The sequence below is a fragment of the Corvus hawaiiensis genome, chromosome 9 (assembly GCF_020740725.1).
Source record: "Corvus hawaiiensis isolate bCorHaw1 chromosome 9, bCorHaw1.pri.cur, whole genome shotgun sequence".
Lineage (NCBI taxonomy): Eukaryota > Metazoa > Chordata > Aves > Passeriformes > Corvidae > Corvus > Corvus hawaiiensis.
Window position 1 is genome coordinate 21,857,991 of NC_063221.1, and position 18,318 is coordinate 21,876,308.

General features: G+C 38.7%; 1 protein-coding gene across 4 annotated transcripts in view; it reads right to left on the reverse strand.

Annotated features, from left to right (window-relative positions):
• Positions 1–18,318, reverse strand: part of ST6GALNAC3 (ST6 N-acetylgalactosaminide alpha-2,6-sialyltransferase 3) — a 216,318-nt gene that overhangs the window by 52,938 nt on the left and 145,062 nt on the right. For 3 of the 4 annotated variants that reach the window (XR_007205467.1, XR_007205468.1, XM_048313367.1), the window contains exon 3: positions 17,656–18,065. Coding sequence is in view for 2 of the 4 variants with exons in the window: in XM_048313367.1 (XP_048169324.1) it covers positions 17,656–18,065 (410 nt within the window). In the remaining 2 variants the exon portion in view is untranslated. Of the gene's footprint in view, positions 1–15,664; positions 15,708–17,655; positions 18,066–18,318 lie in introns of all 4 variants that reach the window. The other variant, XM_048313368.1, reaches the window with a different exon arrangement.

The window sequence follows — 18,318 nt, forward strand, 5'->3', positions numbered from 1 at the left end:
TGCACCCTATGACATTAAGGGTCTAAAAGTTTTATGACTGTATTCTGTAGCATTAAAATCAGAGAACCCAAATCAATGCTTCAGATCACAGAATGCTTCATTGGGAGTTTCTCACCATTAAAAAAACATGTCCTATGATCTATGTTGTAAATACACACTGAATCAATTTTTAAAACATGTATTACTCTGAGTGTGTAGTGATGGTAATGGGAATGGCAAGGATGTCATGAGATATTCCTGCCCAAATGTCTCCCCTGAGTGGAAGATGTTTTATTGAACTGATGTGTGAAACTATCAAGACAGTCATTACAAATACAGATACACTCAGTTTGTTAGTTACAGCCAGACTTTTGTAGAACTGATGACTAAATTTATTGTCACTAAGAATGTTAAAAACTGATTCTGGAAAGCCAGCACTTCTATAACCCATAATGGTGCCGATCACATGATGAGATACAACTTACCTTCATATAATCTTCCACACAGTGGCTTATAAATACATTTTCCTTTGATAGATAAGGTAATGGTTCAGCAGAATTCTGACTTTTTCCTGAAAATTTATTCAAGCAATAATGAAGATCAGGCTGTTATATTAGCCTTGATATTACATGTGATTACAGGTGATTTTTTAGAATCAGATGAAAAAGCAGAAAAGAAAATCCAGCCCATAAGCCAGTCTGAATGAAAACACACCATTCCGTTTTGAATTCTCCTCTTCTGTTGCCATGCACAGATATGTAAAAAACAAAAGCATGTGTGAAATACAGGGTGGGAATGGCTGCAGATCCAAGTGTTTAGGGCATGAAACAAAGCAAAAAGGGTCGAATGTTTCTGCTCGCATCTGCAGCCCCCTCCATACCGGGCAGTGCTAGGCTGATACAACTTCTTAAACTGTAACATTTTAAGGTAATGTGGAGTTCAATTGTACTTTAAGTGGAGACAGCTCCTCTAGGAATTAGAAGAATCAATTACTGCAGGTTAGGCACAGCAGACATAACTTCTGTGTGAACCTTTAATTTGAAACCAGTAGGTTCGGTCCTCAGTAGAAAAGCATGCACTTTGTAATTCTGACTTTAAACAGTATTTTCTCAGAAATTTTTTCACAGAGATTCTCTATCACATTGCCTTCCTACCCACTCCTTTCTTCTAGTTACTACTACTACCATTTTATAATGCTAAGATACCTGCAACACCAGAAATCATGCAGAACTTCATAATCATGTTTAGGAAAAACAGCACAAAAAATTAAGATAAATGTTACCAGAAAATCTCTGCTTCTTCAACTAATGTAAACATCCTTCAGTAGTGTTTCCAGTTCTGCTTTCAGAAGAAAATGGGAATTTCAGATACCTCAGTTAGAAAAAAAAATCAAGATGCCTAAACTACTCAGGGAACTGTTTCATTTTCAGATGTAATACAGGTTACTTGGTCAGGGAGGTGCTTTGGAAAATGCTTTTCCCTATATTTGTGCCATTGATGTCCATTGATAACAAATAGTAGTTACTGATGATCAAGAAATGTAAACAGGAATAAAACACTGGCAAAACTTAGCTGCCAGCTCTCAAATTTGCTAGAATGAATTGAAACATCTTCCTTGCTTAGAAGAGAGTTCCTGGTGCAGCATTCCATGTATCAATCCTGTCTGTGAACACAAGTGCAACACAACGTCTGACCTCCTGACTTTGGTGGGGGATGTCTGTGTGGAAAAACAGATTAGGGATCTGCTGTTCAGGCCAGGCTTGGATTTACAGGGATTTGGTGGCAGTGAGAAGAGGGGAAGAAGGTGGTAATGGCTGGCTGAGAAAGCTGTAACACCACTCAATTCACCGTGCAGGTGAAGAGAAATCTGCAGCACACAGCACGTATGGCTTTTCTGCCTTTTCTAAAACACAAGGTTTGCATCAGGTTCTATTAATGCCATCTGGACACCAGCACAAAGGCTTCTGAGCTTACAGTTCACCATGTTGCATAAGAAGAATAGCAGCATGTTGTGGACCATTTGCATGGGGATTTATTCAGCTAATTTCTTTCCTCACCTGCTATAAGATCACTCATAGCAGCTCAGAAATGTCTAATGAAAAGAGAAGTAGTGTATCTGATTCCAGTCATGCTGTTCTAAGGGAATTAATCGGAGTCATCATTACCTTAAACACTTCCATTCTGAGTGGGCTTTATGACAAGCTCAAGAAAAGTAAATGCTGTTTCAAACAGGTACCTCTATATATTAAATCAAATAAGTGAATGATAAAGTGCTGGCACTTTTTGGCTGTAATCCTGTTATTGCTTAGAGCCATTTCTAATGCAAATGAAGAATGACGTAGCAGAGCTATTTAGCAATTTTCTTTGATGGGCAATGTTAACTGCTGGGAAGTGGCACGAAAGCAACTGCTTGAATATGGAGTGCTCCAACATGTCTTGTAATATTCCTTCCCAAATCTAATGATCACCCCCCGCCTCCTGCAAAACGTTATCTTTAAACAAGGCTCTGCTGAGCAATGCAAGCCTATCTTTGCACAGAGGCCAAGACACAAGAGCTAGGTCTAGTCATACAAAATTTTAGGTAACACAGAATTTCTAGTGAATTCTTTTGAGAAATCCCAGTTCTTTCTGCCCATAAAAACGCACTTGATATGGATATGATCATCACTTGATCATCCATGACTCCCTCCCAGGTAAGCATGAACTTGCACAGGTACAAATAAACACTCGTGCCTTCTGAATGTCAGGGTACTACATCAGAGACAATTGCGAACCCTAACTGAGGGGTACCTTCATAGCTCTGCCACAGACTTGCAGGATGATAACTCTGTGCAACTTGACAAATGACTCCCTGCAAGAGTTTTACAATTGAAGCTGATTTAACGTCCTGCAGTGCTTTAAGGTCTGTGGATGATATACACTACGAAATGCTAAATAATATTAATGAAACCTAATTAGTGAAAGAGCACTGACTTCAATCTTGAGAAGAAAGATGTCCCTCTATTTAACAAAACATTACATACGGCCAGTACAAGGTTGTCATCAAGAGCATACATACCAAACGTGGTAGATTATATGTCTATCATAAATTCAAGCATAGAAGACTTCTTCAGAGACTGCAAACTATGTGGACAATGTGAAATGGTGCATAAACATCAGCTTTAAAATGGAATAGCATGTTCTCTCTTCACGATATATATGGAGAAACAATAAGCCACATCTAACCTCAATTTCTTGGGCTTCTTTGATGTGTGTGTCATAAATGTGAGATGTGGCACTGATTGGAAACCCCAGGCTACCAGGATGTAACACTGCTGGCTGCAGCCCAGATTCCAGGCATTCAGATCCAATAACACCACATCAGGAGTGAAGTGCCACAGAGAGGTGGCAAGAAAGACAGACCAGCCCCCCATCTGCACAGTCACCCCCAGCACGCTGAACAGCCACCCCGACAGCACTGACACACTCCAGGTGGGATCCTTTGGAGAGAGAATCCTTGGAGGCACTCAGAGACATCCAAATGTACCTTCCCCAGCCCTCAGCACACACTGCTACACACTGGGGGGGTGGGAAGTATTTATACTGCAGCATCCTAGGGAAATATGAGACATTCTGAAGTGAATGAAAACATCAATAAAACCATTTCCACTAGGATAACAGGTCTAGAAAACTGGGCAGACCTTGCTGAAGAAAATGGCCAAGAAAAAAAACAACTCAGAAAGATGTTTTCCAGTCTGACTGACCAAGCTTGAAGGATGCTAACCAGCATTTTTGTAGCACTACACTTTTGCTCAGACTTTTCCATCTGAAGAATGACTTCGGGAATGGAGAAGCAGAGCTTGCTGAGATCCATATGTTGCAGTGAGAAGAGTTGTAACTCTGAGCATTTTCCGCAAGACTGGGCAGGGCAATCTGTCCTCAAAGGGCATATTTACAGGAAATCATCAAAGATAAATTTGTGGTTTCCATGTTCCTGATTGGAGCAGATGATTGCTATTGCAGGTCCTCAGGTTTCCTGCTGTTTTCAATACTTTGCACTTTAAACTGTCTTACAACTGACTTTGGTCTTTTTTTATTTATTAAAAAACACTTCCATCCATTTAACTAGTTGATGCTTTCACAGCCCTTTGAAGTTGTAAAGCACTGCAAATTTAGAAACTGTTCTTAATAATCACTTGGACAAATGGATCCAGAAAATTGCATATTGATGGAAGGAGTTTATGTTCTTTGCAGTCAAATATTTCCTCACTCGTTTCATGCGAAATTGCTTGGCCAAACAGATTTTCCCAAGGCTCTCTCAATAATGAATGTAACTTTCTTTTGTTTCTGGCTCTTCTCCGAACCCATCAGGAAAGGGTAAAGCATAATGACAAAGGTCTGTTGCCTCCTGTAACCCTCTGGGACTGTTTTCTCTAATGTGATTGTTTGAAAATCAGCAGTTTTCTGCCAGGAAATAAAATAAGCCACTTTCCTTCCAAGTAACACTGAAAAAATCTGAATGCCACGGAGCCTGCTCATTCATGCAACATTAATTTTTAAAAGAATCAATTTCGTAATCTTTCAATTATGGTTTATTATAATGATAATAATCACTGTGAAATCAAGTTTTTTTTCCACTGCTAGTGCTGGTGGCTGTCATCAAACCACTTTCAGCAATGCTGAAAACACCTGGACTAATAAACCAGGCATTATTTATTTATACTTTAGTTTTACTTATTTAGAAATGTATTAAGCATCAATTCCCTTAGCAGTTGGTAATACTACAAAAACTAAAAGCAAATAAATTATAACTGCAGACCTAAAAGTCACTGCCAGGCTGGCTATCTTGTACTGTTATAATAAAAAAGTGCTTACAAAAAGCAAAGCACATGCACTCTGCTCATTGCTAGCACATGAAGTGAGTCTCTGTGTGAACACTCCTGTGCTGGGAGCCCACAGAAAGGCTGCCCAGCTCCAGGCAGGCAGGCACTCCCCAGATCCCTTTGCTTTTCACTTGGAGATCACACTGTGCTGGGTGGTCGGCAGACTTGAGAGCTGATGTGAAGCAACTATGAAAGCTCCTATATCCACATATATATAAATGGCCTTATAACACCTTCAAGCCTTAATCAATGCTCACATACACAGAACTATATACCTGTGTGACAGGGAACATGCACTGTTCATACAGGAGGTCAGGCCAGGGCTTAGCATTTAACAGCAGGAGCACAATGGGTTTATATTATGTTCACATTTTACAATAAAAAGTGTACAGAAAAATCACTTGGTTTCTGATCAAAATCTGAGCTCCCTGCTGTTTTAATTCCTGTAACCAACAATCATCAATAAATAATCATGCACAGCTTCTACGCCCCACTGTGATATTTTGTTTTTGTTTTAAGAACTGGATGTACTAAGTCGAGATCTGCAGTTCCGGACCTGCAGACTTTCAGATGTTCTGCACCAGGATTCATGTGAATGAGGAAACACAAGGGCAAGGGCAAGGGCACAGAGGGAAAAGCTGCTCTTCATCAGATACCTTGCAGGTCTGTGAGCTGTTTTAAAAGAGATTGTGCCAAAAACAGGAGGTGTGTTTGAGGCAATACATTTCACAATAAAAGGACAAAAGGCTGAAAGAAGAAAGCTATATAGATGACATAGTTACAAACAATGAGGCAGGAAATAAAAGAGGAAAAAATGTCAAAAATATCCATAAAAAATGTCAGAGAAGGAAAAAATATTTCAAGAAAAGCAAGGAACAGGTAATATAGAAACAAGTATGCCATCGGGGAAGAGTGTGGCCAGCAGGTTGAGGGAAGTGATCCTCCCCCTCTTCTTAGCCCTAGTGAGGCCACATCTCGAGTGCTGTGTCCAGTTCCAGGCTCCTCAGGATAAGAATGACAAGGAGCTACTGGAGAGGGTCCAGAAGAGGCCACAAAGATGATGAGGGGTCTGGGGCATCTCTCTTATGAGGAGAGACTGTGGGAGCTGGGCCTGTTTAGTCTAGAGAAGAGCACACCGAGAGGGGATCTCATTAACGCGTATAAATATCTCAAGGGTGGGTGCCAACAGGACAGTGCCGGACTCTTTTCAGTGGTGTCCAGCAACAGGACAGAGGAAGGAGCAATGGCCATAAACTAAAACACAAGAAGTTCCACCTCAAAGTGAGGAAGAACACTTTACGCTGGGGGTAGCAGAGCACTGGAACAGCTGCCCAGAGAAGTCGTGGAGTCTCCGTCACTGGCGGCATTGCAAACGCGTCTGGACGCGTTGCTGTGTAACCTGCTCTGGTGACCCTGTCTTGGCAAGCGGGTTGGACTGGATGATGTCCAGACGCCCTTCCAACCCTAACAATCCTGTGATTCTGTGATCAGAAGGAGAAAGTGAAGGAGAAGCATGGAGAAGAAAGCATTTTTGACCAAAAAACAGTGACAACATTACAGCTTGTGATTTGAGTTAGCTAATCCAAATGGAAGAGTCTGAGATAGGTGTAAGAGAAGGCTTGAAAGTTGAAATGCTTCAGGAATTATTTGGGGCCAGGCCTCAAGACTCATGGACAATGCGTGTCTTAGAATGTACTGAGCTGTCCTGGCATCCCAAACAGAGCCTCAGACAGTAACCAGGCTCTGAACACACTAAAACCATGTATACTGTGGCTCACAAACTCAACCCACCATTTAGCTCACTGGAACATAAATTAATTAAATATCAAACTGTTTGACCAAAGACACTTTCTATTGATGTAATTTGCTATAATACCTAGTAAAATTAATGCAATTATACTTTTAATGTCTAGTTCATTCGTAACTGCTTAATTCATATCTCTTAATTCTGTTTTGGAGTGAAATGGATTAGATTATATAATTCCCACCTCCATGAGTTTCGCATTTAAAGGTAACATTCAAATAAATCATTATGCTTAAAAAATATGCAAAATATTGTGAAGTGGAGGACAATCTTGCTGCATCTTCAAAAATCAGTGTAGTATGATCTGTATACAAAAACACCAAAATGTCTTCATTCTAATTAGTCTTCTTGCCATTAAGATAATTTGGGAGCTCTATCTATGCATTCCTGAACTAAACACTCTTCACTTAGAGCTCAGTATCCCAACATACAAAATGAGAGGTTTCTCTATCCATGCCAAACCCTGTTTTGTTATTTGTTCTTGCGTGTTCCACCTCTGGATACAATAGAAAAGGAACTTGCTCACCTGCCTGACAATGCCTTGTAGACAATACTGAATCAAAATTGCCACAGATGGTAGGTAATGTACCTGTTTGACATTTCTCATTCACACAAAGAGAGACAGTATTTTACTAACTGACTCAGTGTCAAGCTGCTTTCATTTTTCTAACACTTCAAACTTGAAGAAACTAAATTTATTTTAAAATTTATATTCAGTGCAGTCATGTTGCAAATTTGACTCCCCCTGGTAACTTAGTTTCAAAAATGTTCTTTGTGAAGACTATGTGTCCATTTGATAAAAAAGAACATGCAACCATTGGTCTTAAAACAGTTGTAATTTGAAGCACATAGAAAGTGGACACAAGCTTTACTGAAGCATGCCAATCTACAATTCTGTGCAAAACGTTGTCTTCATGGAAAGAGAAAAAGTATTGTAAAATGTAATTAGAGAGAATCTTCCCTGTTTTCATTAGCTATTAACTTTATGCAAAGATAAACTAAAGCATAATGAGTCCTTTCATTATCACGTAATTGTTATTTTAATGGTTACATTACAAGCAATAGAACACTATACATCCACCTCTCATATTAGTGGGCAATTATTTCGAAACTTCCTATTATAATCTACCCACAAAGACCAAATGTATTATTGCCACCATTTTAGCATAATGATGACCGTGGTTTTGAAATCAGTGTGATAATCAGCCTCAAGGAAAAATGCAAAGTCATAATGAAGAAAATGTTTATATTATATGCCAGTCTCAGGCCTGGAACGCAGACTAAAGAAGTTTAAGGAACTCATGTGGAGCTGCTCTTGCTTCCGCTATCCTGAAACTGGTCAAATTTATATGACAGCACTGGTTATTATTTCAAAAACAAAGGAAAACTATCAAGTGATCCAAAATTAGGAGCTTGGAAGGGAAACTGGAATAAGCCTTTCCTCAATTTATCATTTCCAAGTACCATCCTAAACCATATCCAGAAATAGTGCCTGAAATCCTACATTTCCCACTGATAAACTGAACTGGCTTTAGTTACTCATCCTTTCATTGCCTTCCTTCTAACCCAGCAAAGCAGTGTAGCTTGGCAGGAAGTGATTAGACAGATCTAAGCAGTACATAAAGCTTGAGGATACCCTGGGGATGTCCTCTATAAAGTTAAATGAAGTTTCATATCCAAGAGGCACTCCATGAGCAAGACTCAAAATACCTCTAGGAGTGTGAAGGCTCTGGGATGTAACTGCAGCTGAGGGTCCCGGGCACATTCTGTACAGTGAAGCTGAAATCCAGCTCTCTCGAACACTGTGCATTCTTGGAAGTGGAGGTAAAGGCAATTTAAAACCATGAAATCAGCCCCAAGGAGTTAAGGACCACTGCTTGCTTCTACTCCAAACACGAAACACATTTCAACAGTGTCATCACTTACATAAAGTCAGAGCAGCACAAACAGAGCGAGCAAAAATCCACAGCCACTGAGCTCTGGCAAAGACACAATTCTCCCTTGATAAAAGAAAAAGCTACACATGACAAACACTAGTCACATTTCTTAATGGACTAGAGAAAGGTGTGTAAAGAATGCTAAAGTGAATGGACACAGAATATTGATAATACATGAAATAACATTTGAAAAAATTGAAACTAAAAATCTTCTTTTAGAGGAATGCTGCTTTGCACATACTCTTCAGATTGTTTTCTTTTCCGAATATTTTGATTGATTGTAAAATGTCAAGAGACTACTGTTAATTTCATATAGAAGGAAATGCTGTAACATTACCATGTTTGGCTGAAAACAGGTTACAGAGCACCAGAAATTTGTTCCATACTGGACTTCCAGACCATTCCAACACAAAATTAGGACTGTATGAGATTGAAATGCCTTCACGGTAAGCATACAATATTCAAAAAGCCCCATGGGTATGAATTTCTGCACAGCAATAGCTTCTGCTTTCCCCCAGTGTCATTTTCTCTTAGGGAAGTCAAGTTGTAGAAAGGGTACAAATATCCTTTTCCTCACAAAGGCATTTTGAGGCTTAAGTGATACCTGCAACATTTTTCAGAAATGCTCTCATGGGAAATGTTTGGGACACTTTTTGGAGACAGGAGTACTAGAAAATCTAATGAATTTATTCAAGAAAAATTCTGAAACAACATATGGAGAGCAAACTGAACACAGAGCACATATTCCTGACATTTATCTTTGTTTTTATTGTTAACATAAAAGCATGATGTTTCTTTCCTAGAATTTCATCTAATTCTTTCTTTCCTTTCTCTTTTTCTACACTAGTGACATCATCTACAGCAATTTTTAAGGCTTTGCAGAAAATCCTGTGCTTTGGCATTTTTAATGAATCATGTAGAGAATGTTATTAGATGTGGAGTTTATGCCTCCTTTCTGTAACCAGCAGGACTAGAGCAGAGAGGATATGTGCGCTGGGACGACTTAATTTTAAAAATAAAAACAAAGAAAAAGAAGTCTCCAAATATAAAGATGGGATACCAACAAGAAACTCGTAAAGAACAAACAGGAGCGTTAGAAACCTTTTCTTCTACTGCAATTGCATGTTTACTGAATTCTAATGCACCAGATAGGGCTGCTCAGGTTCTGAGAAGAGTGCTGTCTCTGGTAAGTGGTCCCAACTGTACTGAATGCTCCCACAACCAGGAATTGCTTACAAAGTCTTGAAAATAGAACAGCTGAATCTTTGAACATCAGTATTAAAAAGTATTTCCCTTCACACCCAAACTAAGCCCCATGCTGGTCAGTATCTGAGACATCACACAAACTGCTTGAAGACATAAGATTCGAGATTCATAATAAATCCCCACTGTTAGAGTTACGCTTTTCCAGACTGTTGTAAGTTCCAAAACCTGCTGAAGATGTGAATCTCTGAGAAAAACTGTACATGCTGCTCTTGTGCCTGTTACCTTTTAAATGCAGAGTTGCCTCACCGTTAAAAGCTCAGAGTTGAGTATCACAGGAACTGTGTAGGAGCGATTGTTTTCTAAACACCAGTTGCAGCATATCCCAATAGCACATCAGGTTCCCTGAGAAGCACTGCTATGAACCCTGAGTTACCTTCAAAGGCATGTGCTATAAATCCATATATTTGTACAGTTTCACTGTTCTGAAACTGCAGCCTAAATTCTTTATGTGGGATAACAGACACAGAAATAAAAAAAAAGAAAAGTAGAACATCTGCTTTGTTTTTATCTGGGTAAAAATACATATTGAAGATGTGCACAAGCAAGCACCTAGTTAACAATGAGTTCTAAATTAACATAATGAGTCACAAAAATTCACCATTTCCCCTTTGTTTTCCTCCCACCTATGTCTGTGAGGTCTCACAAAGGCTTGATTCCTTACCCACTAAAATCTCCATGCAGAATTTGTTTACCAGTCTTTCTAAATTTTAAGATAAAATACTCGACCATAAGTTCAGGCTAAACTTTTTCTACTTTCAAACAGTTTTTCTTTTGCTGTGTCTACTTGTACAAAGCTTTGAGAGGACAATCTTTTCTAAATATCATTCAGAGAGGTACTCAAAGTTAGTTCTCATACAGCTTTTCTTGTAAAAGTCTTTTCTAATAAATTTGACTAGCTAGTGGGTGGGCAGATGTACAGAACTCTTCTCCATCCAAAGCAAGAAATTACCGCAGAGTCTTATTCCCTGTCTCCTAAAGTTGCTGTCCTCACTTGAGCAGAGGCCCTGCAGCACAAACCTCCCAGTGCATCTCCTGCAGTCTGACTGCAGTATTGTTTTTTACTAAGCACTGTAAATACAGCTCAGCGCTCTTTAGGGAGCTTCCATTAGAAACCCCACAGTTACCAGTAACCAACAGCTATCACATTTCAGCAAAAGAAACATTACATTTATCTTCTAATCTATTTAATATATCTTAGAGAAGAACCACCATGTGACACTTGGTAATAAGTACAGACTTCAATGGTAATCACTGTGCTCCTCAAGACAACTACTTCAGTTCGCAGCAAGGCTGAATTCTAAAAAATAGATTAATTAATCTTTTTTTTAGTTTTTAATTTTTAAAAAAATTATATCTATTCCTTCAAAATTTTAAGCTCTTTTAGGAACATCAAGGTCTATTTACACACTGTGATCTGAAAAGCCAAAAAGACTGAACTATGGCAGATGAACACCAAAGGCTTCATTCAAAATCTGTTTCTGCTAATTTTTTTCTTTGAGACTTTTTTCCTTTGCAACCATAAAATATTCTCACCATCAGCAGCAAAACTGGAAGCCCTGCAATCCAGGGTGCTACCAGGATTGCCAGCATGAGTCAGTAACTTACATCATCCTTTCCAAAGGTGGATGTTCATGGGATGTGAGAATCACAGAATCACAGGATATGCTGAGTTGGAAGGGACCCTCAAGGATCGAGTCCAGAATCCCATCCGTATGTACAGTTCCTTCTGGGAGGTATCAGCAATTGTCTCATAACAATAAAAGCTGCAGAGTATTTCAAGCACAGGATGAAAAAGGTGTGCATGTAATTAGGACTATAGCGAACACTGTATAAAGATTTAACATACAGTTCATCAGGAGCAGAAAACAGATTTAGTGGCACTTAAAGAAGATGGGATAAATTAAAAGAAATAGATGGATAAATTCAAAGAACATGTGAAAATGCACAATGATAGAGTAGTTCCTGATTATATATTCCATGTCTTTAATCATTAATTAAAAAGAAATAACTCCATGGCTATAGTCAGCAACCACTACAGAATCAATAGGTCTCTAAGCTCACACCAATCTATACGCAGCCACAGCTTTATCACAAAATAATAGCTAATATTGATATTTTTTAATAAAGTCTCACTTTACTGTGTAATTAGTGTAATGCAGTAGGAGCTGTGTTTCTTAACAGAAGTGCTGGTGCTTTGAGCAGCATTTACTGGCATGTTAATAAAGAACGGACTTCTTCTATTGAGTTCCATCTGCCTAATAGAGAAAAATGTTCATCTTAATTAGGAAAATCTTCATAAAGAATATAAATGCAGTTACTAATGGGCTGCAGGGAATAAATGCAGGACACTCAGGAACAACTGGTGTTTTACCAGGAAATGGAAGAGCGGATATAAACCCCCAAACAGTTGTTAACCATCTGGTGATTGACCACAAATAGCAGAAGATGCTGAGGTTTTAAGTGTTTTATAATGAAAAATCTATTTATTTCATTAAGGTTTCATGCTTTAGATCCTTGTTTTTTCAGGTAATAAAGCAGTCTTGACTGACAATGAAACTATTTAAGCCCTTTATGAATTAAGATGGACAAATTCATTAGCATTTTTGGAAGGAATTACTTTATCAAAAGAAAGAATGGAAGTGCCAAGCAATGGTTCAAGAAAGATCCACTGCCAAGTACTTGAAAAATGGTCACTATATCAAACACATATTTTTGGGGTTACTGAGGTGGTCATAGGCAGTTGAGAACTTTTTGCTGACTTCATTGGTGCAGCAGCAGATATTATATCATCATGATAAAGACTATAGCAAAACGTAAACTGCAATTAATCTTTGTCCTTAAAAATGTTCCAACAGGCATTATATCTTTCTTCTGTCAGTCTGAATCAGTTTTTTCATCCTTTTCTTCCTAAAGTTCTGTAATTTAAAGACATTGATATTCTCTAACACTGCTCATTTTATATTCAAAATAAAATGAACTTTAACTAATCCTCCAGAAATTATATTTTTTTTTTTTTTAGATAAAGCACATTAATATAAAGCACTGATGGGACATATACTTCCCAAGTGCCCAAATTTAACTCTCTCAGCCAGGCTCAGTGTCAGTGTTCACAGCTTCCCAATGGAAAACTGCTTTCTGCAAATTTTAACCAATACTAGCTAAGATTTTATATTTCCTCTGAATAACTTTGATAGAGAAACCAATACATATACGGAAGCAAGTGCAAAAATGAAAATATCATTACTAAAATATTTCATTCAAGCCAACAACCAGAAACATGACATAAAACTCTGATGTGCTGGACACTGACAGCTTTACCACCTCAATTCACAGAGAATATCACCAAACAATAGAACTTACAGCTACTTGAACCTCAGAGAATGTAATTTCATTTATTAATTTCAATGACATTTCTACTAGACTATAGCTTCATGTAGATTAGTCAAGACACATGAAAAACCACATATTAGCTGAGGTGAAGCTGCGATGACTGCAGTTGTCTTAACAGTGTCAATCCAAACTTTAGATGAATGTAATTTGCTAGCTCTAAATGACAGAGATATAATATAGATCTCATATATCACCAAAGTAATAAATAACTAGTGAGCAGAACTGAGTAAAATGGCAGGCTGAACACAACCCCAAATTTTGAATCTTGATGCAGAAGTCAGTGATCAGAATGATACATCTTTCTGCCTTGAATGATAGAACAGCTTTCTCACAACCTAACACACAGCACCATCTGGCATGAACAGAGGAAATGAAGAACTTCTGGAAGAGAAGCACAAAAGCTATTTAGTTTCTTTAGAATTAGCCAAGATACTGACAGAAGTCTTTCAGAAACAGCCATTTGACTGCAAATGTGGCTCAGCGAACCTGCCTCCTGAAGACACATGTGTGTAGTTAATCTCAAAAAAATGTAGTTGAATTGAACTGATGGGGTGTGGGATGGGCACTGTCTGAGTTAAGACAGTGTATGTGGAAAGACAACTGTCTACCACACTGGCTGGGTTTTAGAACATCATCTCACGTCTCTTACTGGGAATTTTAGGAGCTCAGGACACATTTCTTCAGCAGAGCTCAGCAGGCTCTTTTCAGTAGTTGCTCACAAAGAGAGTGACTACAAACACCCAGTTAAGCTGTGCTTTGAGCAGTGCCAGCACATCAGCACTGGCTGTTTGCTGGGGCTCAGTGCCTCACTTGTGCAGTGGGACAGGAGTGGTCTGAGCCCACTGCCAGCCCCGAGAGGGGGAGTGGAGCTGGGCCATCACTGGCACTGCTGAGAGGTGCAGTGCTCAGGGGTTAGCCTAAGATGCTTGTAGTATAAACACAAATGGAGCCTGCAGACCAAAAAACATTGACTGCTCCAGTGATATTAGCACAGATTTATTTCAGCATTGCTTGTTGAAAGTGACTTTTAACGCAGACTGTTTTCTAAATGATCCTTAAAAGACACTCCTTTCTTTCTCATCACCTTCACCTAAGGCAAGAACATCCAGTAGCACTGATCTATTTGCAGCTAGTTTTCATTAATTTTACCCTCCCTAAGGGTGGTGCAGCGTTGGTGCCAGCTAATTAAAACCTATTTAGGGATGCTCAGTGCACTTTATCAGACCAGAATTAGCTTTGCTGCTTTAATGAAGACTGCAGTTTTCTCTGTTATTACCAATTAAATGTTATTATATCATATTGCATTATATTTGTATTGCATGGCAAAGATATAGATGGCTTTAGAACCACTTATCTGGATTGAGGTACATACAAAGATGCCACATTTAGTAATTATCTAATATTTCTTTAAATCCTTTCACTTGAGTCAATATATTTAATACACCAGCACATTAGGCAAGCACTGGAAGAAGCTGCCAGCTTTATGCTCCCTCTAGGGAAGCACCAAGTAAAATGCATTAATGAAAAATTGTGAATGTCTGGTAATGAATATTATTTATGTACAACAATTATTCAAAGTGGATGAGCATTCACCACCTTGAACTCGACTGCTTCACTAAGGAAGACTCGCAGAAAGAACATATGTTCCCCAGATTCCTAACACTCATGCAAGGTTAATTACCCAATGTGGATAGCCCATATCTGAAGGTATTTTGTACTGCTGTAGAATTAAAGAATGCATTACAAAATAAATATTGTTTGTTGGAAGTTACTTAGAGACAATTCTTGTTTCTTCCATGCATCAGTAATAAATCATTTGTCAATACCAAAGCTGTGGGTTTTGAACCTGAACCCAGTGAAGGCCGGGATAAAGCTCCCATGTCAGCACTGCAGGACCAGAGCTTTTCTGCAGTAGAGAAGCGACTGCAGCACATACCTGTTGGCTGCTTCTCACAACATCCTTTAAAAACTTGAGCACCACAAGGATGAAACTGCTGAAAAGTCTCACTAATTACCTAAAAAGATTGTACATCAAAGAGTAGAAACAGAAAACTCATTAAAGGCTCGACAGACTAGAAATCTGTTGCAATCTTACTATGCATTAATGGCATACACTGTACAGAAAGACAGTATTTTAGGATTAAACTAAAATAGATGTAGCTGCAATCCACTCAGTACATTTTAAAGTATGAGTTGAAATTGGTTTCCTTCCAGAATTTTTGCTGAAAACATGTCGAACCAGACCTCTGTTCAATCTAATATTCCAAGCAAGGGTTGATGTTTCTCTGAGGAACTGAAGGAATATTTTGCTGAGGAACCCGAGTCTGTCTCAGCATCATAACAGCCTGGCACAATGTGCGAAAGTATTTTCATCACCCACAAATCTCTTGTGCTCTCCATTTATTGCTTCCACAAATGCCACATACCTCTAACAGTCTCATGATCCTCCCTAGAAACAGAAGACAGGTCCTGCAAATTGAAGATGTTACAGAAAATGAAACAGTTTCCAAACTGAAGTCCCCGATTAGTAGAGAACTGCAGGATGTTTTCTTGAGATACAGAAGGTGTTGGCTGGTGACGCATCAATCATTTCCCTTGTTTCTGGCTGACAAAAGCACTAAATGATGTTAAAAACATCACTAAGTATTTGATGTGGAAAAGAAGGAAGGAAAATGAAAGTTGCAGTAGATACAAGGATGTCATCTGGTTGCCACCATAAGAAGTGGTGGGTTTTTCCCTTGGTGGCAAAGGGACGCACCTGCACAAACAACGTGATGGGTCGTGAGACAGGCTTGTAAAAATTTATCGCTGCTTGCAATGTGAAACTTAAGGAGAAAGAACATGGGCCACTTTGACATTAGGCTGCTTAAGAACTTTGTTATAAGCACTGAGAGAAGTTCAATCTGCTTTTGACATGAAAAGAACCATTTGTATTGTGTTAATTACGTAACTATAAAACCTTGAGATGTGTTAATTTGTTGAAGATTAATGGATCAGGCTGGAGAGAAGGATACTTTGACATTGAATGATGAGGGGTTTTTTTCATAGGAAAACCAGGAGATTTTATCACGGTCTGATCTCACAATAAGGATTTTGATGAAGTACAGTAAAGTCACTGTGACCTGACTGACTCATAAATATAAACAAATTTATGTATAGCAATGCAATAATGTACCCGTGATCATATTTAGCTTGATTAATACGTAAACAGGATGACTTGGATTATTAAAGGTCATTTTGGAAGAATGGCTCTTGTGTATTTATTAGCCTCTGTTCATCAGTTTGTTCAGTTAAACTAAAGAAGCCATGATAACCTTGACACCTTTATGAGATACATGAGCTCCCTCCAAGTCCAGAACCACAGCAGCAATATGTGTACTTGGTGAAGAAGCTGAGGGGCAGGCTCTTCCTTACATTTCAATAGTTTGAAAACCAGGAAAAATCAACTGTCACCAAATTTCAACAGATTAATAACATAGTGAAACAAGTATGTTTGAGATAATGAGCTTTTCTACTTCAAAAGCTAAGTCAAAATTTCAGACTACGTTAAGCTGTTTGTGAGTATCTGTATCTTTAATTTGGTCAGAATAGCAACAGTCCTTCCCAACCTCAAATTCATGATGTGCAAATTTAAAAATTAGTATTAATGCACAGCAGTGATCTGGAAACTCCTTCCTAGCTAGCTCAAGTGAGTATGTGTGACAGGTGCTCTTCCATGCCAAAACACAGATGACCTGAATTTTTGCAGCTTGGTTACAAATTCCTGAAATTTGTAGTCTTAATTCCACAAATCCAGTTCCTGCTTTGAACATGCTAGGTAAAACAGTGGCCCTCACACTTTCACCTCTTACAGCTTCCACTTGATCAGAATAAACACACATTCTCAGGCATGGAAAATAGAATTTCAGTGCAATACTGGTAAAAACCTAAATCTATTCCAGTATCTCTTGATAACCCATTTTCACCAAGAAACAGAAATAATGCAAAAAACCCTGAGGTCTGTGTTTGAAGGAAAGCTACAGTGTATCTCAACAGAGAAGAAAATAAAATATCCAGAATTACCCTGAGGTTGTGCATTTGGAAATGTTGTTTGTGTAGGATTATCCTCTTCAAATAAAATGTCAATTTAATCAATAGTAAATTGAGCTGAAAACAACACACAGATTTGAAAACATTTCAGGAAGACATCCAATATTTTTGGGATTCAAGCCAACAGAAATGGAACGAACAGAAGGTAGCGTAGGTGGGGTAAATGGGGCCTAGCTGCTGCCTCATCAAGTGCTTGTAAAAGTCAAACCCATATAACAATCCATTAAAAACAGATCTGGGGACTCATTTAGTAGCTGGCATCCCGCATGGACTTTTCTCATGTATCTTTTGTCAAAAATTATAATTGTTCTTCAGGTTTAAGACTTACCGGTCTTTTCCTGTCTCCTTCTTAAACACTGCATCACAGTAACTCATGCGCTTCTCCGTTGTCACGTAGATTTTGGCAGTTGGGTAGCTGTCAACAGTTTTCTTCAGCATGTTGTACACAATGCCATTTCCATCCCTCCTCATGTTTCGAAAAGGACCCCAGATCACGTAAACGGTGCTGTTGGTTTCTTTGAAAAAGTACTCAGGATTTTTGAGTAGGAGAGGCACACTTGTGTGAGAAACCACTCTTATGGTTGTCCTCTTCCCAACATCTTCCTCATAGCCCTTTGTGGGAGCATTGTTCATCCTCCATATGCAAGAGGACTTATCTATCTCAGTGCCCACCTTCTGGCCAGCCATCTGTCCCGAGTTTGAAACAATGGCACAGAGGTCACAGTCAAGTTGTAGAGGCTGGAAGACAGGAAACAATAACATATACTGCAGTTTTTCTCTGTAAAGCATGAAGACTGAAAATTCAGTTAAAAGAAAGACCAGTACAGTACAACAAATTGATAGCAAAGCTTCTCTTTAAAAATCAAAACCACAATCCCCATGTGGCAGAGCTGCTTGAAAACTCTACCACTGCAAAGCTCTGAATGCAAACCTTTCCAATCAAATACGCTGTTCCAATCTTTGCCTTTGTTCCCGCCTTGCAAAGTCAACT